Here is a 26170-nt window from a genome sequence, read left to right on the forward strand (position 1 = left end):
CAAAAATTGGAGAAAATCATTTCTCTCCTATGCTCACCTTTTCCTCTGTTGTTTGCCCATATCAGAAAGTACACAAAATATACCTGTGTGTTCACTGATAGCATTCACAGTTCTGGTGTTTCATATCTTTTTTTTTTCCCCTTTAGAAAGAAAATTGTTTCTCCTAACATTATGTTTTTTTCTTCATATATTACATGCAACTGTGTTGCACAGCCTTATTTTAATTCATAAGTTCCTTTCCTTCTAGTTTTTTTTTAAGAACTATGTTGCAAAGAATATGTATCATTTAGATATCATTTATTGTTTGTCTGAGACATTGGCATTAAATACAGCTAGAAAACATATTCCAAACAGTTCACAACATGAGTGTCCAATGTTCTTACAGCATAGTTTACAAAAAAGAAAATAGATTAAGTATTAAGGTTGTGTTCTAAGATATGCACAATTCAGGAATTACTTGGTTAAGAATTGTAGCTTGAAGATAAACAATAAAATGCTAGAACACAGCTTTATTTAAAGCTTGATTTCCATGTAAAACTTTGTCCTATTTATAAAAATCTGCCCAGGCAAGAAAATAATGGGTTTCTAGTACATAAATAGCTTATCTATGACAGCTAGCTTTGAATTTTAACATAGAAAACAAATTTGGGCTATGGAAATTCCCTTTCCCAATTCAATAGGTAGCTGTACAGTGTTTTTACATTTCTTCTAGCTGTGCCTAGTTTTCCTAGTAAACTAGGAAACTATGAATGGTTCTACTAGACTGGTCAAAAAAACAGCAGTGTTTACAAGTACTGAAAGCAACATAATGCAATTTCCATGCATTTTCTGCCTTGCAGTAGGTTGTGGCTGTTTTTTTTTTGTTTGTTTTGTTTTTATAAATTAGGAAACTATCAGGCTCTGAGAGACAGTATACTAGCAATTAGGTATTGTCTGTTTATCCATTTCTCCAATGAAATTTTAGATAATATCACACAGCAGCTAGAATATGTTTGCATTAATTCTTTTTACCCATAGAAATGTTCAGATTACAGTTTACAGCAGGAAATATGTTGAAGTACCATATTAGAGAAATAACTCATTCATCTTATTCAGTAACACTACTCAAGCTTCAAACTCTGAAACTTCCTTAAAACCAAGTGAGTTTAATAACTCACTATGTATTTATGGAAAACAAAGTCTGATTTTCCCTAATTAAACCAATTAAACAAGGCCTACTTATACTTCATAAAGATGTCAAACTTCAGTTTGAGATGAATTTAAAGCATTCAGAGCTTTCTAAAAATGGTCATGCAATTTGTATTACTTTTTAATAATTATTGATTAATAATACAATCAGTCGTAACAAAATACAAGTCAGCTGCAGTTAGCAATTAAAAATAGAGCATATCCAAGCCTAACCTGGAAATATGTCATCAGAACTATGCTATTAGAAATATGGATTCTTTCAAAAATCTTAACAAAACTTTTAATGATTTTCTTTCTTCATTCATCTTTCTCAGCTGGCAGGCAAATGACTATTTGTGCAAATGTAAGTACATTCCATTGTCCTTAATGTAACAGTGGACAGACAGTGACGGAATAAGTGTTCAACATGAAAAGGCAAGTCTGTTGCACAGAAATTCTTTTTAAGAGCGTAGAATACATCTACAATAAAGTGCTTATCTTAATAAGTTATACTGGTAGTAATTTAGATGTTTACCTAGTTTTAAAGCTTAAATTGCTTAGCATATAGTTTAATATCTCTGTACCTTCCCTATCCCCTCAAGGCACCTTCTAACACTAGAAAAACACTAACTGAGGAGGGTTAAGCTACAATAAAAAAAGTGAAAGTGGTAGTAAACTACTGATGAGGTTTGTAAATGGTACCATCCCACTGAATCTCTAGGTTAGTGCACAGAAGCAAGTTCCTGTGGAAGGGGCTTCTGAACTCTGTCCTTAACAATCCTAAGGGAAACAACCAGCATTCTTCTTAATAACTGCTGTGCATTGGTATTTTGATATAACCTACTTGCTTTGTCACTTGTACTTGCATTTCATATATGGAAGCATCTAGATATTGATTACAATTAACACAGCCTATTACTGGCTGATATACATCTACAGAGTCTTTTTTTAAACGCATGCGAGTTTCACCTCCACTCTTCATCCTTAAAATGATCAGTTCTTCTCAGAAAAGATTTTGGCTGTTTAAAAGAGAGCTCTGGGGAAACCATAACATTCACATGATAGTAGCTTTGACTTGGTAGAAGGAGGTAGCTTTTCTAAGGCTTTCATAACAGCACGGATCAAATTGAGTCTTAATTTGTTTCTATGGACTCATTTATGACTTCTTGAAGTTTCTTTAGAAAAGAAGCTGCAGGGCACATAACTACATGTGCCCTGCTATGTAAAACATTGAACCAGGATCCACTTAATCATGCTTCTAAAAATTTATGGAACAACTTAAAAGTAATTCACTTAAACATCAGGTATAATGTATAAAAACAGTCCAAGTACTTCCACAACGTGTAGACATCTAGACATTCCCTTGATATCATAGAAGATAAAGCTTTCCGAGCAAGAGACATTCCAATACTTCTCCCAAAACAAGTTCATACAAAGTTCCTCTTGGCTTTCACAACTCTTGCAATTGAAGAAACGTGAATTAGAATGTTGCTGCTAGAGTTCTGTGTTTTCCTCTTCTGGTCAAGTCATTCTAGCCTAACGTTTTATCACCACCTGTTCATATGCTCCAGATCCTACTCTGAAAATGTTTGGAAGAAGTTAAATTAATTTCAGTTAAAATTGAATTTACAGCATCACAGATGAATAACAATGTACTGTATGACAACAAGCAAACAAAACCAAGCAGCTTGTACCAAAACAGCTAAATCTGAAGGGCAGAAAACATGCCCCTGTTACCATGCTACTGAGTAATTTCCAGTTTAATGCATTAAAGGGTTTTGTGTAATACTGTAAAAAAACAAAGAATGATAAATAATATTAGAGACCTGCCAAAAGTTATTGTTAGGCCTCTATATTTAACTTCCTTAAATTTTATGTTTTGGATACTGCTTCCACTCACTGCAAACATATAGAAATAATTATCTGCATACACACACACACACACACACACACACAGGTACAAGACTTAAAAACTAAGTCTAGGTCTGTTAAAATAAAGGAAAAAACTCTCTAGTCTTCTGTTCCTGTTGAAGCATAAATGCACGTTTATGTATCTTTGTCTCCTACCTCACCAACAAGATCGTATAGTGGCTAATTTTACATAGCATGGTAACTGAATTAGGACAAAATTCTGTATACTACAGCACTGTGCTGTGTAACCATGTTCTCCCATTTAAAAATCAGTGTGCCCAGTTTGTAAATAAACTAATAATTTTCTCCTAACCATCATTATTTTTTCCTTGTGTTAAACACATTCATTTCATAACTTTCAGCACATTATCAGTGCACTCTGGAAGTACTTACTGAAATTACTGAAGTATGCATGCTACACTACTTCCATGAGATTATAGAAGAATCTTAGAGTTATAATGATTCTGCAGCTCAGTGTGTTAGAGCACCTTGTTACCTGTTTTTAATGCGTTCTAGTCTGAGAAGACACTAACTAATACAAAGGTATATACAGAATCTTTGAAGAGATTTTAGAGAAGAAAGTCTCTAGTTCTAAGACAACTACATGAAAAAAAATGTCAAACAGATTATCAAAGGACAGAGTTTAGAGCTAGAGCTTAAAGAAGGAAAAGCTGTTGAAACAGGAATAATGTAACTTGTGAAAACAAAAGGAGCTGTGAGCAAAACTGAAGGAAACAAAATTAGGCTTGCTACAAGGAAGAAAAATATTTGATGCTGTGAAGGCGGATGCATAGAACGCTTACAAGACTCCAGTTTCAGAGAGTACTATAGTAAATCTCTAGAGCTAAGATTTCAAACTGGTGCCTGTTTCCTGTGTTCATACTTAAACTTTGCTCATATCAAACTTTGGAACTAAGTCTTCAGGACCTCCAGAAATTATGCTTTTACTTGGCACATCAGTTTGGTTTTAAAAGAAACCTTTGTCTTCTGGTTTAAAACATGACAAGCAAGTTCTTTTGATGCCTCTGAACAATACAGAAAAGAAAGATGAAAAGATCAATAGTAAGTATACAGAATGACTAGCATATAAAATGCATTTCTGTTTAGTGTGACCCATGGATTAGTCACTGAGTCTACATACCTGTTAGGTAGATGATGACTTCCAAAAGAAGTGCTTCCACCAGGACCCACAAATAATCTTAAACCTTCTTCTAGAAAGCAAGAGTATGAATGTATGTTAGCTTCCTTTCTAAAATTAAGTCATCTAAGATTTACTGGTTTTCTAACTGATATTTTCAGACAAAAGCATTTTAAGTAAAGAATCAAATTTGACAGGTTATAGGTTGGAGGAACTAACTTCCCTATGAATTTGTACCTGCTCATATCTTTTTAAGATTAAAAACTGATTATTTGGGAAAATTACTAGATTTACGCAACTCTGGTTACATTGGAAACAGTCTTTCCAATTACTGGATGACAGGATCAAGTTGATGATACAGTGATCTATATACACTGCAAGGACTATGAAAAGAGTTGCCTTCAGGCGTGTAATGCACATCAACTTTCCTTAAGCTTCCTTATCTATCTCCGTACCTTCTGCACTTGAGTCTAAACTGAAGTCTTGACTCTGGAGTATTTTTTCAACTACGTCGTCAGCATCAACTCTGGTAGCATCAACCCGCTTCAGCTGTGATTCCACAGAGTCTTGCTTTACAGGATGTCTGTAAAAATAATTATGTTTAGAGATCTTACATGTGATATATAAATTATGTTTTGGTTCTGCTAGATAAGGCTTTCAAATAGAGCATACCTGCACGGTTTTTCTGATGATGTATCTTTAATAGATGTATCAGTGTTAGTTACTTTTGGTTCAGTCTCTTTACAGGATTCTAGAATACTTCCAATTCCTGTTGAGGTACTACCCACTGAGGTGTTTCTCCTGTGACAGAGTTCAGACAGACTGGCTGATCTAGAGTGACATGTGCTGTATCCTGCTGGGGAAACATAGTGGAGCTAGATGAGGTATGTTAGCTGCCATAATCATCGATCATCTTTTAACCATCCTGAAAACAGAGCTGAAAAGAAATTTGAAGAGTCTTGCAAACACTTGCATACACCAGTTCATTTCAGTTTTTGTATTCTAGCATATGCTGTTTTCTTTTTGTTTTAATTAACTCTGATTTCCTAACAATTACCTGGTCATTACTTCCCCTTAATCTTTTGGAAGTACGTCCGTCTCCAGTGATAAACTATTTGCTTTTATACATGCAAAATGTCTATCAGATGTGTTAATTGGAGTGACAAAGTTCAGGGAAGAACTTACCTCACATCTGAACAGGTAAAGTATTACATGTATAAAGAGAGAAAATGTTGCCTTCCTCAAACTCCTCACACCTGAAACTCCCAGGAAAAGGTTTCAAGTTCATACAGTTTTTTTTTAAAGCATAAAATTATACTTACTTTCTACAGTACACAATTGTGGAAGTTAATAAAAAACAACAATTCGTAAACAATTCATAAAGAATTAGTTAACACTACCTGACAGTTTTGACTGCTGGCTTGCATAGCTTGATGTTCTGGAATGTCCGCATGCACCAATTTCGTCAGGAACTGAGGCACTCTTTAATGAAAGATCTGCAAAACATGCTAGTCAGGTAACATTGCCAAAGGCAGCTTCATCATTACTTCACTTATAATCTTGACTAGACTCAAATGTCAGTTTTCACAGAATCACAGAATTGTAAGGGTTGGAAGGGACCTCTAGAGATCATCGAGACCAACCCCCCTGCCAAAGTAGGTTCCCTACACCAGGTCGCATAGGTAGGCGTCCAGGCGAGACTTGAATATCTCCAGAGAAGGAGACTCCACAACCTCCCTGGGCAGCCTGTTCCAGTGCTAGAGAGATTAGGGATTTGATGCTTTATGAATCTCTTCAAAGGTCTAACTGCTACAAAAATACCATGCGTGTTAAAGAATATACATTCCCTTAAAAAAAAAAAAAATTATATATATATATATGTATGTATGTATATATAAAAAACATATATATACACACACACAAAATGTAACATGGTTCTCCTCCCAAAAATTGAGAGTAGCATTGAGTTAGTAAGCTTTGTAAGTATAATTGTAGCAATTAGACAAATCAATATGATGGGAAAGGTATTACAAGAGAGATGAGATGATGGAAGGGCAGGCACAATAGAAAGATGCTATAAAGGAAGAGAAAAAAAAGTTGTTCACCCTTATCAGAGAATTCCAGGTTCACAGGGGAAACCTTCACCAAAGAGAGATCTCCAGAAAGCTTTCCCCAGTGGCAGTCAGCCCTTAAATGAGGTCTAAGAGAGGTGCAGCCAAGCTCCACCCCTTCTGGTCATGCAGATAAATTGCCTTTCCCCAAGTGCTCAATCAGTGGTTTAGGCTGTGACTTACCAGTTACCATACAATAGTTTTAGATTTATCTACCCTGTAAACACTTAAAAAGAAAAAAAATTACCCTGCTTCTCACAATAGAACCATGTGTGAGGTGTTTTGTGGTAAAAATTACATAAAACAACTGTGGTTAAGACAAATTAAACAATTTTTAAGGTGAAAATTACTAAGAGTCTGAAGCTTGTTAAAAAAATAAAACAACTCATAATGAAGTATTTTTTCTTATTGTTTACATACATAGATTGTTTCAGAATAACTACTTGAGTATTTTACACAATACTCAGAACTTTCCCTATTCAAAATTTAGAGATATGCATATCCCTAAAACCATGATTCATAAATTGAAGCCAAGGACCAAATTAAATATTCTGTTGAGATATAAATCCAGGGCAAATCAAGATGTGTGACATAGAAAATGAAAGATTTTAAATATTAAAAAGGCAGCCCATCAAGCCCATTTCCTTTCCATCATTCCGTTAAGCAAACTGGTACACAAATTAAAAAAGGAGATTCCACTGCTGTTATTTAGGAAAGTCTCAACAAACAAAGTCAAAAGGGACCCTTTGTGAGCCACCTGTCAACATACCTTTAAGATTAGAAGTAATTCATAGGTATGTTCTTGAAGCTCTAAAGCCAGTTATAAAAGAATTAAGAACTTAAGAACAAAATTTTATACCTGCTACACCTAGATGTACTACTTTTAAGTCTTCTCTGCCTTTTCTGTCTTCATGCAGAGATTCTGATTCTCCCGCAATTGCTATAGACATTGCTGTGGAAGGAGGCCTGTAAGAAGAAAAGTGGTTAGAATTTGCTGTGATTCCTCTAAACCGATCAACACAGATATATATATTTTTTTGAAGTAGGCATAATTCATACTGTGCTTCACGCTAGCTGTCTTGTAACCTTTTTCTGGGAACATGCTGTCTAGCTCCTGTTCAAAACAAAAAGAAAGAAAAGGAAAAAAAAAATGCTTTAGCTACTGTGCTTCAGGACATTTTTACAGCATCCATCTGCTCAGTCCTTCCGACTTCTGAGGATCCTTGGAAAGGCTTTTCTTCTTGATTCATTTAGTGATGTGTTTATTTTGAAGGTTCTGTTCATTGTTATAGCATGCAAATCAAAGGATTATATACATGCTAAGAATTGGATGTAACTCAGTACTTTATGAAATACATGGTAAGACGGTAAATTAAAAAGAAAAAACCCTACCACATAACTACAGTTTGCTTACTCGGCTTGTGCAGTGCAATATATTGTTGATTTTGTCTCATTTTTGTTGCAGTACACGAGGACATTCCAGGGTGATTGCCCTTCACCCTCCTATCAGAGGGCCTTCTGTTTCTATCCTCATGTATTTTCTTCTAATTTCTACTTCTTGCAAATTAAAAAAAAAAACCAACATTGTGCACCACATAACTTAAATTTGGTGTAGTACTAAACCTCTTAGTGTTAGAAAATGACAGTTAAAGTAATCTGCTTATGCAAGCAGTCAAACACAACTGAAGTACATCTCATGATATCATCTCCATGTTTTGCAATGCTTTGTTATTTTGACCTTGGGAAAAGACTCTTGCTCTGCATACAAATGGAACTTGTTAACATTTTTATGTTTGATATTTAATAAATCAGCCACTGTCTCTATGTACACTAATGTCCCCTGTCACATTAAGTTTGAAATTAAGACAGAAGGGCAGAAAAAACACTTCAGGACACGAAATGCCTATGTGACTTGAATGTCCAACATACAAGGGCTGATCTGAAAGTAATGCCTTCTATTCTGTTACATTGGTGCATGATATCAGAGGCAGATGTTGGCAGTATGGCAGCAGAGGTTGAACCTCTTCACCAATATTCCATTACATTTTGTTGCTGTGTGACAGATGGCAGCAGATGGGCAGTCTGACAGAATGACACCTGACATGGAAGTGCATAAGCAGCAAAGGTGTGTCACTGAATTCCTCCATAGAGAAAAACTGACAGTCGCTGACACTTGCTGAACCTTTACAGAGACCGAAGTGTGGACGTGAGCACAATGACATGGGTAGATGGTGTGCTTCTGCAGTGCCAACAGCAACCTGAAAGACAAGCCACGTTCCGGATGGCCATGCAGATTTTTATGAGCACAACATGCAGTGTCGTGTTCACTGCTCATAGAAATGCATAGCTAATAGTGGTGTATTTGCTATAATAGTATGTGTTTTCTTAATATGTTGTCATTGTCATATAATGAAATAGGAGGCATTACTTTCAGAGCAACCTACATACCTTTCAAAGCAAGAATTGATTGCTTTCAGGGATATCACCCCAGATCAGATGTGAAGCCATCTTGACTTCTTAAAATATGTAGCTGATTTCGGATTGTGCAACTGTTTTTGGTGGTCATTTATTCCTTCTACAAAGAACATCTGGATTAGATAAATTATTTGTACCGTTTGTGTTGAAAGTTTACATTCTGGGAAATGGTATATCATCAGTTTGGAAGAAAATGCCAAGTCTGAATAATTTTAGCCACAGGGTTTTTACTAAGGATCCAGAAAACTATTTAGTTATTAAGTTCAGCTACTTGGCTACCCAAACAGAAAGACATTATTTTATTAGTATAGATGATAAAAGTTAATCGGCTGAGAAACTGTTTATCAGTACCAGCGAGATATTTTTAGTAGGTCTGACTCAAAGACATCAAGAAATACTCAGTAACCAGGAAAATGGAACAGCTTTGCTTGACAGAAGTGATTTAGAAAGTAGCATCTTACTGTTTGTTCTGTAAGCACAGGATAAGATTTCACACTATTCTATTCTGCTTTTTTAAGGTTGGACAAGGAGAAGAAACAGGACTTAAGTGGTGCAGCTGGACTGAAGAGTTCCTACAGTGAACAACCTCAGCTAATCTGGTACAAGCTCTATTCTCAGATCCCCTCGGAAACAATGGTAAGGATACTTCTGTGGCAGTAATGCAAAGCCTGTACTTGTTACAGAAAACAAGTCTTATCTGTCTTAAGTACACAAGAACCTACCTCAAAACAGCTAAAACCTACCAGTTACAACACTCTTGCATATTAGATCTTAGAGTTAAGAGTGCAGTGCTGCTTTTCCTGGAGCTACAGCTTCATCAAAATTCTTTAAACAAAGATATTGTTGTATTTTTTAAGGAACACTTTGGTATATGTTTATTACACCAAAATAAACCTGTATGATATTATCCCATTCTTGGATTATAGAGAGGAACACTGATTACCTATATTCATTTGATAAAACATGAGTCTGAATTCAGTTGATAACAGTATTTTGAGCAAGCAGTAATTCTTATTGATGTAAAACTGTTATAGTGCAGAACATAAGTAAGCACTAGCTTGAGCCTTGGGAGATATTTCTGACCCAGGGTTTCAAAGTGTAAACAAAATCTGAGAACTTACCAAGAAAGATGAGAGTGACATAGCAAGTATGAAGCTAGCAAATGCTTCTAAATGGTTTCCCTTTCCATTAAGACATTTTTTTCTTTTCATGTTATATAATATTAACTAGATGGGACTTCTTTTGATAGAGCTCAGAAGAAGCCAAGCATGTTGTCTCAGAACATAGTGTTACATAGCTTTGCATACTGTTTCTGCCAGCAGCAAATAGCAGATAGCTGAAATAACAGGGACACATAGAATAATAGTATCGCCTGAAAATTACTCTAGCAGCTCACCTCTAGCTTACAAACATTATGACCTTCATGTATTTTATACCCAAGAGCTCACAGAAGTATTTCATTCAGAGTTTTTTCATAAATCTTTCAGGTGCTTAGTTTCATTATTCACAATATGTATTAGGAAGGAGCTTGACTGCACGGTGTTGGAAGAAACGTCCTCTTGTTTTGATTCCATCCCCTGCTAGTTTCAGTACAGTAATGAAGCAATCAATGAAGTGAACAGAATTAAAAAGAATAGAGTTAGAATAGGACTTAAGGAATTTAAGTAATTGTGAATGAATGGATTTTATCAACCCCTCCCTCAAATAGCTTGTGACAAGTCAAATACAACTTCTTTTATAACTGATATAGACAAAACTGCTATCTCCTGTCATATATAAGAAATATCTTCACTACCTAAAAATCTTCAAGTGCTTTGTCTTGAACTCTTTACACACTTAAAAAGTTTTATTTAAGCCTTATTAGATTAGCAAGCAAAACCTGTAACAGCACATTTTAAGCAAGCATTAGTCATATCTATTTTCATGTATGGCTGCTGTATGAACAGCTTCCTTTACGTGCCTCTGTTTTCTTCTTTTTTTATAATCATTGCAGGTGTACAGGCTAGTGTCTTTGCTTGAAAACATACTAAGTATTTAACAGCAAGGAGAACTGTGATACTTCCACTGCTGTTTTTACTATGTTAACCATTATTCAACTACCATCACAATTTTGTTTTTATAAGTGTTGTCAGACTGAAGAAATTGATATACACAAAGCAGAAGTGTGATTTCAAACGTGAACTGAGCCACTTAAGCTTGACTAAAACATTATCCAACACAAATTATTAAAAACTTACATTTTAAAACATGGGTCTCCAGACATGAGCTGCATGTTGATCAACACCTACACATGGAGAAAAACTGTAAGAAAAAAAAACCATCTGTGGTATTTTGTCATACCACTAAGTTGTATTTGCCACAAATCTTACATTTCAGGAAAACAGCATCACGTATGCAACTGAATGCTTATGCAAAAAAAGTGCATGTTTACATACGTACTGTGAATACACACAACCAAGCAGCATTTGAAAAAAACTACATTTAAAAAAATCTGTCAAAGACAGGCTGATAAATAATCATCTTAAAACCATTACTAGTTACAAGAGAATTCCTGTCTCTTTATTTTTCCCTTGAAACTAGAAGATTCATGAGCAAACAGATTTTTGTTTAAAACAGTGGATGCTAAAGTATGTTGTTTACTAACAGTGTTTAGCCAACTGCCAGCACACTAGAACTATCTGTGCAAACATCACAGATAAAGTAAAACCACAAAAGGTAAATAATACCATAGAACAGCAATGCTTGTTGGCTGGGTCAAAGCCATCAATTTAAAGTCAGAGTATATTTATGACACCAGAAAGTGCATGCATGAATGGTATACTAATAATAGAAATAAATTCTAGTGTCTTGGCAGGACAAGCTTTTTTTTTTTAATTTACTTGCAACCTTCTGTAATGTGTTCTGTGCAGCTTACTCCATTTCTCATTCTCCATAAGCTTACAGGAGAAAAAAGCAGGGTGAGTTTCAACAATTGTTGGCAATTGTTATATTTCCTACTACCCAAAAGAAAAGGTTAGGTTACAGGATTCATGGAGGTATTACAGCTGGTTCACACATAAGAATTGATTCACTTGGAGACCTGCACAGGAAGTTGTCCAGTCTTAGAGATGTAATTCCCATACTTGTATAGATGTATTTACTGTCTCCATTGTACTTCACTACTCCATTTTTCCACTGCTGTTGGAGTAGGAATACCATTTGAAAGCTTTTGTTTTACAGCTATCTAGCTCTATATCCAAGAGTAGGACCAATTCTATTGCTGACTATATGGATTTTAATGATACTGTCTAGATGAGGCTCATGTTTTCACTTGAACTTATTTTCCCTCTAGGAAGAGGTTCAGCAGGTATACTTTTTAAAACTTAATTTCATGTTTAAACATACCACATCTTTTCTGCTTTATTAGTTTAATTGTGAAAAAAGAAACAAATTACTTTGAGAATGGAGTTATCTTGTCTTGTATTTTTGGTATCATAACCTTCTAATAAACAGCGACGAGTGGTATTTCCTGATCCAGCAAACTCTGCTAGATTTAGATCTGCAAAGCCCAGCTGTTAAAGAGAAAATGAAAGTTAGTAGAATGCATATTACTAAATGAAGGCACTTTCTACATGCACAGTAGTTTCAACAGTAGTTTCTTGCAACTAAGATGATGTCTATTAAAGGGAGAGGCACAAGACAAAACGTTGAAAAGCTGAGCATCTAATTCTACATAGATCTATCTTCATTTACCTATTAGAGTATCAAAATAAGAAAAAGGAGGATTTGATGCAGTCTTTCAAAAGAAGTATTTTGAAAGGGTTGATGAAAGTAAACCCTTTTGCATATAATTGAAAGAAAAAATTCTGATGATAGAATAAGTATTAAACACACTTATCAAGAGTTCAGACAACTCTCACCATAGTACACTTACGGAAATCACAGGTATTACAGTACTATTCAAGAATTACTTAGAATTAGAAGAAATAAAAAAATCTATAGGCTAAATTTAATCTCAATTTACCTTTGCATATGCCTTTCCTCCTTTTAACTCCTAGGAACAAAAAAAGAAACAAGAGACACTAATAATTATTCAAGCCAACCACTAAAAATACTGACTTAAAAAAAGCAAATATTAGTCTTAGTCTTAATATATCTCACCACATATTTGCTAGACTATACTGTGGTCATTAATTAATAATGTCCTTAGTGTCTGCCAGCATCTTGATGCTATGAAGAGAGTGCCTGACAACAGACCAGCATTTGCCTTCTGTAAAGTCTAGCTCCAGGTCCAGGAAGTGCTTCATTCTAAATTCTCACATTTGACATAGTTCAAGGCTTTTAAGTTTACTGGTGCTTGCTAGAAGGATCCATCAAGGGCTACCTTAATAGAGACTGATAGCAATTACTCTGCTGCCCTGCTGGAATGACTGACTGTTCTTTTCAATATATGTTTAATAACTAATTTCCATAACTTAGTCAAGATAAAGCAATAAATTACTATGCGAGAAAAATACCTGACATAGTTGCAGCTAAAATTAACTTTATTACATGTATCAGCTTCTTAAAATTACAATCAAAACAAGCGAAGAAAGAATGGGGGAAGAAGAAACACTACTTACCTTCCGCACAGACACTCTGCAGATACAAGTATCCAGAATCCCTGTTGTGGCACTGGCACTGATTTTACACATAAATATGAATTTCTTCTTCCAGCGGACACAGTTTGCCTGCACCACTTCCCTGCATATTGGAAAGATATGTTTAATAACAGTTGTGTATGCATTCAGGACCCTAACACACAGTAGGGCAGCTTAAGAACAAGTACTGCTTCTGCTGTTTGTGAAGTGGACACTGAAGTCTGTTCCAAAGCCTGAAGTAATCATCCTTCATGCTTCCCTGTGTAGCAAGACTGGTAGTAGTTTTTCAATACAGAGAAAAGAAGCATCATACAAGGAGAACTAGTTAAATTTGAAGCCTGGACAAGTTCAAAGGAGATAATGTAAAATACAAAGTCATGCACTTGGAGCATAAAAGAACTTCAGCTATGTACTGGAAGTATATCTAATCTGAATGGATTTGTTCTTTGCAGGATTACAGCTCAGCAAAATGAGGTAGCTTTGCAAAAGACGAAATGTAGAATGCTTTCAGCTATGTTAACTGCCAATGGAACACATCTTTCCATGAGGAAAACTGAAGTTGAAGATGAACAGACTCTGAAATGACTATGAGATGAGAGAAAAAGCCCCTGTATTTTATAAGGAAATACTATAATAAAAAACCTGCTAAGTGATTCAAGCAGACACCAAAGGACTTCTTAATTCAAATGAGAAGTGCTTGGGAACAAAATAAAGCATAACTACGCATTTAAAGCTGAAAATTACAAGATCTGAAACTGTAACACAGTTTTGTAGAACAGCCTTCAAATAACTGACATAGGAGCAAAGTAATCTTAAGGTATTTGAAGACATGGTTGGCTTGTTTGTCAGTGGCAGGAGATAAAGACTGTAGTAAAGACTCAGTGATCTCTCTTCTAGTCTCACATTTCTGAACTCAGAACTTGGAACTGCAGAGCATCTACAGTACCTTCTATCACTCCAGTTACTCAAATCTTCACATATAAAAGCACTATTTGCCCCTTTTCCTTCTCTTCCATTTTTCTAATGCAGATAATGCTATTTTGTATGAACTTCCTACAACTCCTTATTATTGGAAGTTCTAGCCTGACACCTTCAGCGCAGGTAAACTCTGTGGTTCTACCTAAGTTGGAGTTTATCAGAGTTTATCACCTATGGAGAAAGGATGAATCACAAGGCTCAAACTTGCTGTGCTGGTGAGGCTGCCAGCTACAGTGCTTGTGTGCACAATGACTTACTAAGGTTGGAATAAACTAGCCTGCCTGAAATGAGTCAGTTTAATTACTGCAACAGACTAACAGATTCTGATGATACAACACTGAGTCACATTCAACACGTGACCTAAGAGGAAAAGGCTCTGTGCGCCACAATCTACCTTTTATCCTTTGCGTTTTCTACTGTAAATCTTTCTGTGCTTTAAATTAAAAAGAAAAAAAAAACAAAAAACCTGCCAATCTGACAGATAAACCCAGAACAGAATCAAAAATCAGAAAAGGTAAATTACACATTTATGTACTGCACTGGAAACAGCCGTAAGCCAAGAAGCCGAGTACAATAAAATGATTCAAGGGACACTGGATAACTTAAGTTCTGTTACACAGAGAAGGCTTTAATAGTTATTGTAGCGTTTAGGTGACAGTTGCTGTCTCTCAGATAAAAAAATAGTCAGCTAAATGTCTGTCCACTGTCAAGCACAACACTGCAAGTGCATAGTATCTGATGTCTGCATATTTGCATGTTACATATGCTGTAAGATAAACAAGTAGTATCTGCTTGATAAACATAGCCATGTCCACAAAACCTTAGAAGGATCTTAAATTTATTTCAACATACTACCAATACCTATATATACACACACATCTCATTGGTCAAGTAAGAAAAATAGCACAAAAGCACTATACTTTGGGATACAGGCAACATCTGAAGTATTTCTCCATCTAGTCACATCACAGGTCAGGGTTTCTTCAGGCAAATGTAATAAACATTAAACAGGATAATTAGATTTTACAATAAGTGTTCCTATGAAAATGCCCCAACATAAAGATACTGATGTTAAAAATCTTGTAAAAAAAATCAAAATCAAGAGCCCCCCCCCCCCCCCAAAGTGTTATCAGTTACTTTCACAGGCACATGGTTTTAAAGAGCATGATAATTGAAAGATTTATATACAATCTGCAGAAAGAGGGGAAAAAAACAAAGACAAAAACACAAAACCACTGAACTTTTCCTTCAATTTCATGATATAGAAAAAAATTATGTAACATTTTAAGGACGGTAATTTTGGCGTAAGAAAAAACACCAGCAGTTAATTCCCCTTAGACTGAAAAGGAAACAAGTTAAATATTGACAATTTTACTATTTAAGCCTCTGAGATTCTTAGTTCACATGCAGGACCTTCAGAAAATCAAGTTACATTGATTGGTTACTATGGAAGTGAACTCAGACAACTTCTTGGTGACTGTGCCTGTGTTACGGGGCACACTGGAGAAAGCTTTCCGTTATGAGTCAGTTTCCTATGAGCCTCATAGTCACTTCACCACATGCAAAGCAGAAACAGTTGTTTTATGAATCAAAATGCATCTTGTTACTAAGATACAGTCAAATATGTACTAGCTGTAGCACTTCCATGCAACGCAAGAGCAAACACTATTACTACAGTCTAGCCAAGAATAATCCAATATAGGCAGATATTTAAGATAGACCAAACTTTGGAATCAATTTAAGTTAACCATCAGTTGAACGAATTGTGGGTTTTCTTTAAAGGTACAATTTCACACCGACTAAATTCCTATTAGACTTGCTGTCAACAAGTTCCTTCCTGTATGTACTTTATGTGCTGTACACAACTGCATTTTAAAACAACAGAATAAAAGTCTTGCTTTTCCCTTCAGATCCACAGATGAGAAAAAAATCAATATGGAAAACATACAAGAAGCAACAAGCCTTAACCCAATTGGCTTATTGTCCTAATTTATTCCCTTATGGATATGACATGTTAATAATGGCTTATTTCATCTAATGGCCACTAATGCAAACATAAATTACTTGTAAAGACCTTAAGCATCCTGTGAAATCAGGAAGAAGCATCCTTCTTCCTAAATCAAGAAAATGAATCAGGAGAAGCTTAAAAATGAAGTCAGAACTCCTTAGAGGCAAAAATACTGCGTTTAGTTACTTAGAAACTTGTTTATTCAGGTTTTTTAGTTATTCTAGACAGCTGATTAGAACATTTAGCCATATGCAGACCATGAAGTTAAAAAGATGGCATGTCTAACACAGTTGCTTTGCAATTAGGAAGAAGGAAACAAAATTGGAAGCATTTGTTTACAACTTCAAGTTGCCATTTAAGCTTTATATTAGACAAAATTTATATCAACATTTTAAAAAATACTCCTGGAATCAATCAGGTAGGTAGTTTTTTGTACATCAAGGAAAAGAGTGCTTGCTTAGACATTCTACAGCTTTAGTAAAAAAACATGAGTTACCTAAAGACTCCTATAAGTACTTCAAAAAAAAAAAAAAAGCTTTTTCCACTCCACAAGAAAAACAGGATTATTATTGCTGTTTTTAAAGCTGGTGATTTTATACAAGAGTTTTCTGAGGATTTTCAAGAACTTTAGAGACTGGACATTGACAGTCTGAAACAGAATAAATAAAATGCCTCTAGATGAGTTAACTTGGAGTGGGAGCAGCTTTTCCAGCATTATCTAAGGTTTGTTTGCCTCTTTCAGAGGAAAATCCATAATGCTGGATCAGGGCTGCTGCAGCTCTCCATGCCTAAGGTCCAACCAGTAATGATGCTGAAGATACGTTCCAGGTAATCACACCAACACGCCACATACATGCACAGACAGCCACATAGATCAGACAGAGATACAGATGGCACCATTGGCCTAATTTACTCATTTGCTCTGACAAACTGGATGCCCCATCCTTGGAGGTGTTCAAGGCCAGGTTGGATGAGGCTCTGGGCAGCCTGATCTGGTAGCTGGCAATCCTGCTCATGGCAGGCGGTTGGAACTAGATGATCTTTGAGGTTCCTTCCAACTTAAACCAGTCCATGATTTCACTCCCTTCTGTCTGAACAGTCTGACTTCAGCTGCTGTTGCTGAGGTTCCCGGCCTCCCACCATACACACACCAAACAGAGCCTACACCCAAAAAAATGAATTAGAAAAAGATTTAATGTAAAGATAGTATAGACTGCACTGATAAGAAAACGGCACAACCAGATGAGCACTGAAAAGCACTAGTGAGTGGCCCTTTCTGTCCCTTACTTATTTTACTACTTTATTCCTCACTCTGGTTCCTCCTCAAATAACCTAAATTCACCCCTTCTCCCACCTTTGCTTGTTCCCTCAATCATCACCTAATAACTTATACCCAATTGTACATGCACCAGTTCTAACCTCATTATCTTTGAAGAACATAGAACATTTTTGCTCATTTGTAGCTGAATATGTCTCAAAAAAACCATCTATACTTATTTGTAAGTTACTAAATAAACAGAATACTAAATTTAGTCTTCTCTTAAAGTTAAAGCTGAGAGCAGCATGTCTGAAGAATACACTGTAATAATCAGCTTATACAGAACTTCATCTATTTCTTGTTATTAAAGACAGTTGACTTCAACATTGTTTCATCCGTGCCTGAGTCATGTAAGATGCATTCCCTCCAACAAAAACATATTTTTCCTAAGCATTACAAAAATACAAAACCTATCATTTACAAGCAGAGCTTCAATGTTTCCTTCAGTTTTTCACAGATTTCAGCACTACACAAAGCAGCGAACAGCTCTGCAGGAAGAGCTTCCCTTGTCTACAGTACAGCATGCAGCAGTTAGTATATGCAACATTAAGACAGGAATCATTTTCCATTTCACATTTTTACACATAACAATTAGGTTAAATCTAACTGATAGTACTCATGTCAGGTATTCCTGATAAAAATATGTACCAACTGATTGTAGTATGAAAACAGAGCTGCTTTAGGCTATTTTTTACTTACAAAACATTGCTGGTTAAAAGCAAATGTAGAGACCTAAACAGGAATTAGTACAGTGAAAGGCAAATTTGTATTAATAAGACTGTAGCCAGAAGTTTAAAAGAAGTTACTGTTCCCTCCACTGAACATTTGTGAGGCTCTATCTATAGAACTGACTCCTGTTTTGGGTCTCCCCAGTAAAAGACACCGTAGCAAGACCAGAGAGTGGAAATGAGGGTATGGAGTTGCAAACAATAGGGATGAACCAGGAGGAGAAGTTGGAAGAGCAACAACCTAAAGAAAAGATGGAAAATGATTTAACTCCCATCTTCAGCTATTTCTGTTAAATTATAAAGAATGCAGAGACAGATCTTCCTCAATATAGAGCAGAAGAAGTACAGGAGACAATAACATTGGTGAAAGACAGGGGCATGTTGTTTACAAAAACCTGTAACTCCATTCTTTAACAGATGCTTGTCACACATCTTTTTCCAGGAACTTTTTCCTGACAAGTTAGCTGTTGCTGCATCTCTTACCAGTACTTACAGTAAGAAGTCTCACAATAATGAGCCATTTTCACCTGTATTTTAACCCATTACTTTTCATGCAAAATACCATCTAGACAAACATTTTCTTAGCTGCTACTGAGGCCTTATGATTATTTTTTCTTACCACTAACTTGTCTCACAGCTTTTGAAAATTTATTTCGTTCCAGTTTCTCCATCAGCAAATCAGGTTGCAGTTGAAAAGCTATGAAAAATAGCACAACTCATTACTAAGTCTGAAGACTGTGCACAGAATTCATATGTTGTGCAGGAAGATGAGAGTGAGATGGACAGCAGCCCACGTGACAGGTATGTCATTTTAACAAGTATGTTTGTTTAGGAAGCAGTTTAAGCTGTGTTGCTATCAGGAGAAATTCTCCCTTTCAAAAGCAATAGCAGCAGGAAGAGGAACAATGATTAGAAAGCAATTTAAAGGCCTACTGGGGCAGAAAATGTGCTTGCCACAGCCACACAAAGCAAATGTAGTTACAGTTGGCTGGCAAAGAGGCAGCCAAGCATCAGTAGAAACAAGAAATACCTATTGTCCAGAAGATATGAATACGACAGCAGAAAATTACTTTTCTACCTCGTATCTCAGAAATAAGAATATAATTACACGTAACCCAAGAGCTCTGCAACTACCTCTCAGAACTCAAAAGCTTGTCTCTGGAATCTTCAGGAGAAAACATTTGGATTAAAAAAATTAATTTTTAGCACCCCCCCCATCTCTATCAATATTCTTGTCACACACAGATATAATAATTAACTTAGTTCTGATTGTTTTGAATGGATCATAGTAGAACAAGCGAACCATAAGCAGCTTCAAATAACAAATCAAAACTCTGAAGTAGGGGAATTTGACCAAACTGAAGACTACTAAGAACACACAAATCCTTCACTCCTTTTGTATAACAAAGGGGGGGAATTCCAACTGAAAATTTAACTACCAGGTTTACAACTACTGTAGCCTCAGCCTGAACAGTAGAGTGTTGAAAGTACCCTCTTAAGAAATAAGATCCTTTGGTTTAGAAAACTCAGTTGGTTGCTTCATATGCAGCCTTCTCTTTTGCTGCTCAGCCTATAAGCAGTGATCTACCCTTGAGACCTATCAATTATTTCTTCAGTCTATTTACAGTGAGGTCAGTTGCAGACAGTCTGTGCTTCCAGTGTATTTGACTGCATTGTACTAGCTGTAAAAAACACACATAATACTCATTGAAACCTGTACCCTAGAATACTAGTATTTCCTGTTTAAGATATTCATAGGTGTAATTTCTGCCCGGGGACAATCTACTGTTCTTCCATGGTACACACATTTACACAGGATTTTGTGAACAGTGTACAACTGGGTGGTATTTGGGAATCTGCAGAATTATCCAGTTTCAGAGATAGATATCTATTACCACTGGCCAAGGGAAAAATAAAAATGCAGATACCTTTCTGCATATGAAGCCAGGTCTAAGTTTTCTTAGTAGAACTGGGGGCTGTTAGCATAACTTGGCATATACCCTGTATATTTGTTGAGAACACACCCTTTGTTGTCAAATCTCAAAAACTACTGTAAAGATCCCGAAGTCATACTAGAAAGTTCAGTAAAGAGATTGTACTGGATGGCTGACTGGCAGCTTAAAACTTCACAACTTAAGGTTTTCATATTGTACAGTGAAAGCTTGTAATGCATTCATCTGCCTCAGATTTCTAGGGTCCTAGTCTCCTACATCATTTCCTTCAATTTTAAACACTGCTACTACTTGCCTATTCAATGGGTTTTTTCCCCTTGTCAAAATACTTTAAATTACTGGATTACTTGAAAACATTTGGTACTGTAATACAGTTTTTCTTCACCTACAGAAAAATATTCACAGATGGACATAGGTTGCTTTCAAATCAATGTTTTCAAACTAGTTATAAAAATTTATGTACAAAATCATATCTGTGAACAACTCAGATTTTTTGATATTTATTTTGGAAGTGTTTGTGTCCTGGGCTATATATGCTGTTTTTGTCTGGTTATAGATTTTTAATGCACTTCAAGCACACATCTGTACCAACTAGAAGAGCTTTTGTACTGAGAAAAGAATCTCATTAATATGAACTAGGACTTAGTAACATTACTTACATGATGGTAGAGATTTAAGGTGTGGAAAACATTTTTCAGTACTCAAGCTTGTCTGTCTTATTTGTGTCCCATTTCAGGGACATCCAGGAAGTTGATACTGCTTGCAGGATCAGGGTTTTAATCATTCATACAGCAACATCCAGAGCTCAGTCAGACTGCCTGAATCTGCTCACATGACAACTCACTACACACAGGCCTTGACTGCACTGCTGCTAGCCTTCTTAGGCCATTTCTTCCTACAAATGTTACCCTAGTTTATAGCTTGTTGATATTGCTGCTCTTCAAGTTTGATTCCGTAGTAGGTTTTTTGTTTGCTTTTAAGTCAAGGGCAGTGGGTCATTGGTTTGTATCAGTATGAACTTAATTCTCAGCATCTTCTCCCTGAAAAATACTAGACCTCAATACCAAAAATGGCTGAAAGCTATTAAGGAGACATCGTCAGTCTTTCCATGTATAATACAGCATTTCAGATAAGTCTATATACTGTGTTCTGAAATACAATCAAGTCCTTCAAGCTTTTCCTAACACTACAAAGATGACTACTTCCAGAAAATGACCACCACCTTACACTGAAACACATGCAAATAGAAGATGACTGCTATTTTAAGAAGAAATAGCAAACTGACAAGCCTTGAAATGCTGCCACTCTTGTTAATTTAATTTCTTGCTTATTTATTCGGACCTTTGCTGAATCACCACTATGAAAATCCATTAGTTTGTTCTTAAGCTGAGAGCAAAGGCACTCTCTAAATTGTCATTGAGGGATCACTGCAGAGGAATTCTATACCTTCCTTTGAGTGTATGTTGAGCTTTTCAGGCCAGCACAAACACACTCACCGGGATTTTGATGCACTGATGTATTTTACTACTGTTGTTATTTTTAAACTGTACCCCAGTATCGAAGAATATAGAAGAATTACAAAGCTTGAATCCAGTGCACTATTTCAGCACAGCTCCCAGCTTCATCATGCTTCCACTGACACTTTCTGGAGGCACATTCTGCCTCGTCTCCTTCACATCACTCACACTGGCCCACCTGGAATCAGCTACATTCAAATAAACTATCCAGGAAATACATCAGCCTGTGAAAGTGACTTCAAGGCCACAAGGACTGCATTAGAACAGTAGAAGTACATCAGGGCCTAAACTTATGATTATCTATATATTACTTAAAATGAAGTTGCTTGCAAGAAGAATATTCAGGAGAAAAAAAAGACAGAAAACAAGAACAGAACAGTTATGGTTAACAGTATGGTTAACAGTAACAGTTAGGATTACCTGTTAACCATACAGAAGAACACAATGTCTAACTGCACATGCTAGTGTATTAGAATGGTTCAAGAATGAATTATTCGGCCAAAGTTCTAATTCTGGTGCTATTTTCTTTTATTAGTTTGACTTATAGAATTAAAAGCTGATACTTCTGGAAGCTCTACAACAGCAGTATACATTTTAATAAGAGAATAACTGAGTAGTCATAGATTTGTTAATGACTTCTGTCTCCTCACAGAAGTCCAGGAGACATTTCCAGTTAATCTTCTTTATAATAACATTAGAGTAATATAATTAGCCACACAACAGGAATAACTGTAACGGGAGGGCCATTCTCTGTCCCTATGGGAGACCTGGGGTGAACCTGCAGCTCACAGCACACCTTGCTTTGCCCGCAGTCGCCCCTACCCGGCACTACCGAAGCGGGGCTGTTTCACCGGGGCAGCAGCCGGGCAGTGACAGCTCTACCGCTGGGGCGCAGCGCAGAAGGAAAAAGGACAGCTGTCCACTGCCTCAGTTTCACTGCAGCATCAAGCAGGAGCAGCCAGTAAAGCACGTGATTCGAACACACGCAGGAAAGAAGACAGCACTTCTCCACGAACCCGCTAACGTTGATTCTCCTTTCAAGTATCTATATATCTAGAAACGACAGGCAGAGAGCCTGCACCCAACTGCTCCGACTTGCTAGCCGGCGGCAGGAATTTCTTCTCCTTTTACCCACCCCGTCAGCTAAAGACATCACGGCTCAAGCACAAGCGGCCTCAGCCGCTCGAGGACTCATTCCACCTTTTCACCGGTATTTAAGAGCCTTAGCGTTTGTCTGGAAGCATTACGACTTCAAGCAGCGAGTCGACGACGAGTCTACGAGTGCCGTACCCTATCCCACAGCCACCGCCGCCAGCAGCGCACCCTCGGCTGGCACCGCACCGCCAGGAACCCGCCGCCCGCGCCCCCTGCGGGGCTCCGAAAGCCAAAGAAAGGGCCGCGGGATCGCCCCGGGACGGCACCTACCGGGAAGACTCCCCGCTGAAGCTGCCGCCGTCCAGCAGCCGCACCTTGCAGAAGAGGATGCCGTTAACAAACGGCACGGAGGAGAGCTCGTCCAGCTCCAGCTCCACGCGGAACTTGAACTTCTTCTTCTTTATCATCATGAAGGCCATGGGCCGGGAGCCCCCCGGGGGCCGCCCCCACGCGCGCTCAGAGCCGCGGGGCAGCGCCGCTCCGCCGCCCCGCTCCGCACCCATACCCGGAGCGACGGCGGCACCGAGAGGACGGAGCGCAGCTCCGCTCCGGTCCCGGCTCGGGGTGCTGTTCAGCCTCCAGCCCCGCCCCACAGCGCTTACATGGCAGCCGGTACCTCCCCGCCGGCCCCTCCCGCCGGGAGCCGCTCCCCCGCTCCGCGGGCGCCGCGCTGGCAACGGCCGGGGCGCGGCTCTCTCCACGCCCTCTCCTGGAGCCCGACGGTTGCGGCTCGGGCGCCGCTTCACGGAAAGCTCTCGGAGCGCTGCCCGGCACGGCGAGACCGGACAGCGGCCGCGGGCGCCGCCCGACGGAGTCAAGCTGCTGCAGCCCGGCCGGGGCAGCTCCGCCGCGAACCGGGGCTCCTGCGGGGTGCGGCCCGCTAGGGCACGGCTTTCTGCTGACGTTCAACGTGCTGAATGCGGGGTTTTCAAAAACGGCCTGCAGACGTTGACGTTTAAACTCTGAATTCTGTTTCTTCCTGTTGGAATTCAAACAGTGGCTGGGTCTTTTCAGCAGTTCATATCTAAGTTCTTAACTCCTTATGCATCGGCTCCAGTTCCAATACGAGGAACGAATACTCATAAGCTTGCAGTGAAGCAGAAAACGTATATCTGTGCTTACATGCAGTAACGGTGCTGTGATATGATCCCAGCGGCACTCATACTGCGAATCCTGCATAAGGAGCAGTTCAGTGCCAGCACCTGGACTCCAGGGAGCAGCCACACACCCATCCCTGGAGTTATCCAGAGCAAGCCATGAGCAGCACCTACCGGCACCTCCACTTCCTTTTCACAGAACATTGCTTAACAACACCCACCATCTGTATCTTCCTACAGCCACATAGGTGTTCTCACAAAGAAGGAACACACAAGACTGTGCTGTATGGTGCTGAGCACATGAAATCTACAGAATGTTCTTTGATGTATCTGCTACTCATTCAGAAAAAAATACTGTTAAAACATTTCTATAGGAATACACCCCAAATGACTGCAAACATCACAAGTGACATGCACAGCTAAGCAAAACCAAAGTGTAGCACAATCCCAGAAGGAAATAAGCAAGGACTGAAAAAGGAAGTGAAAAAAGTACTCTTGCTTTTACAGTTTTACAGTACCCAGGACTTAATTAGTAAACACACTCTTCCAGTTCAAAATTAAGGGCAGTTTTACCTGACTCTTTCAGTTTTTATTCTTAGAAAAAACTTCCCAAAACACTCATATGTCCTGTAATTACTACAAAGACACCTTTTGGAAGATCCCTACTTGTATGGCCCTACTGTGGGAACTCTGTTTCTGAACAGCACTTACACCACGTGCTGTAATTCAACATTGCTTCATCAATAGAGATGTACAACCTGAAAAACACTAAGGTAGTTCTCTGTATCCTACATTCCACAGCACTCTTAAACAAACTTGATATACTTCTAGTACCTAGAAAGAGCAGATAATACTCTTTACTGGATCTGACTATTACCAAGCTAAGTTAAAGTAGTCTTTTCTTAAACAAACATACCAGAGTTTCTTAGTTTTGAAAAAATACTTCAGGTTCATTAAAAAAAACTCTTACAGTTACTCAAAAGAAATATTAGCTATAATAAGAGCTTTTAAGATCTTAAAACATCAATACTTAAAAAAAAAAAACAAAAAACTAAAAACCACAAAGCTAGGTACCAGGCAGATAGCCTACAGACTGCTTACAAAAATTACAAACAGCACTAATATATCTTACCTTAAAAAAAAAATAGAAAATTGCTAAATTTCCTGTCCAAGAGATAAGCAAAAAAGCAACAAACAACCTTCACAAGCCATTTCAACATCCAAAACTAACATGCAGACCCTTATATAGTTGAAAACTCCCAGAAAGCTGTGTGAGTTAATAGGTGGGGTGAGGGCCCTAAGCAGCCCCACCTGGGGGCCTCACCTACACCGCACCAGAACCTATATAAGCACAGCCCCAAGGTAACTGGATTTGTGCTTTTTGTTGTTGGGTAGAAGGTATTTTTGCTTGTTTGTTTGTCTGGTTGTTTGTTTTCTGTTGTTGAGTAGTTTAATTTCTTTGTGATATTGGGTTTCAGCTGGAAATGGAGTTATAGCTCTATCATAAAATTGTTTTGTTAGAAATACAATTGCTAAGTCATGTTTACATATGGCTTTTGTCATTAGGCTGTTTTTGTGTGGTTTAAGTTTTGACTTTTTGTTGTAGGTCCTATTTTCTCTGCTTATGTGTAGTATATGTACTTGCCTTATTAATTTTCTTGCTTAGGTACTATAGTACGTGTACTTCCCTTATTAACTGTATTCCTCTATTCAGTTCTTTTTTTATAAGGGAAGTTTTTGCTCTTACTGTTCTCTTTTAACCTGAGCTGTTTAGTATTAAAATGAGGAAATACTTCTGCAATTATCTCACAGACTTTGGTTCAGGTATAACCTTTACTTTTAAACTTTACTTTTTACATTCAACTGTTGTATATTCATATTCTTAAAGTAAAGAATTGCAGTCTTCGTTGATTAAAGTTTATGATGAAAATCAAAGGCATGATTTTCTGTTTTTATAGACTCTTGAATCAGAATGTACTCAAAATAATGAAGAATT

At 37.5% G+C, this 26170-nt stretch overlaps 2 protein-coding genes across 13 annotated transcripts in view; one reads left to right on the top strand and one right to left on the bottom strand.

Moving 5' to 3' along the window:
* Window positions 1-26109, top strand: part of HENMT1 (HEN methyltransferase 1) — a 37939-nt gene extending 11830 nt beyond the window's left edge. For 5 of the 7 annotated variants that reach the window (XM_085231441.1, XM_085231443.1, XM_085231444.1 and 2 more), the window contains 5 exons: window positions 1503-5100; window positions 9321-9438; window positions 17150-17235; window positions 19116-19254; window positions 22735-26109. The gene's annotated coding sequence lies outside the window, so the exon portion shown is untranslated. Of the gene's footprint in view, window positions 1-1502; window positions 5101-9320; window positions 9439-17149; window positions 17236-19115; window positions 19255-21960 lie in introns of all 7 variants that reach the window. The other 2 variants (XM_085231442.1, XM_010715650.3) reach the window with 2 other exon arrangements.
* Window positions 281-23580, bottom strand: EEIG2 (EEIG family member 2). 6 transcript variants are annotated; one of them, XM_085231439.1, is made up of 11 exons: window positions 23348-23580; window positions 13404-13524; window positions 12806-12835; window positions 12237-12353; window positions 11040-11086; window positions 7187-7293; window positions 5617-5712; window positions 4889-5069; window positions 4672-4799; window positions 4220-4289; window positions 281-2741 (listed from the first exon to the last, which is right to left on the bottom strand). In XM_085231439.1, the coding sequence occupies exons 1-11, from the start codon at window positions 23578-23580 to the stop codon at window positions 2726-2728; spliced, it is 1146 nt and encodes a 381-aa protein (XP_085087565.1). In that variant the 3' UTR covers window positions 281-2725. The 6 variants fall into 6 exon arrangements, with proteins under 6 accessions (XP_085087565.1, XP_003208721.2, XP_085087566.1 ...); XM_003208673.4 differs by having other exon boundaries at window positions 281-2746; XM_085231440.1 differs by having other exon boundaries at window positions 4220-4286; window positions 4889-5072.
* Window positions 26110-26170: the final 61 nt, after the last annotated feature.

Source organism: Meleagris gallopavo, chromosome 10 (assembly GCF_905368555.1).
Source record: "Meleagris gallopavo chromosome 10, MGAL_WU_HG_1.1, whole genome shotgun sequence".
NCBI classification, from domain to species: Eukaryota; Metazoa; Chordata; class Aves; order Galliformes; family Phasianidae; genus Meleagris; species Meleagris gallopavo.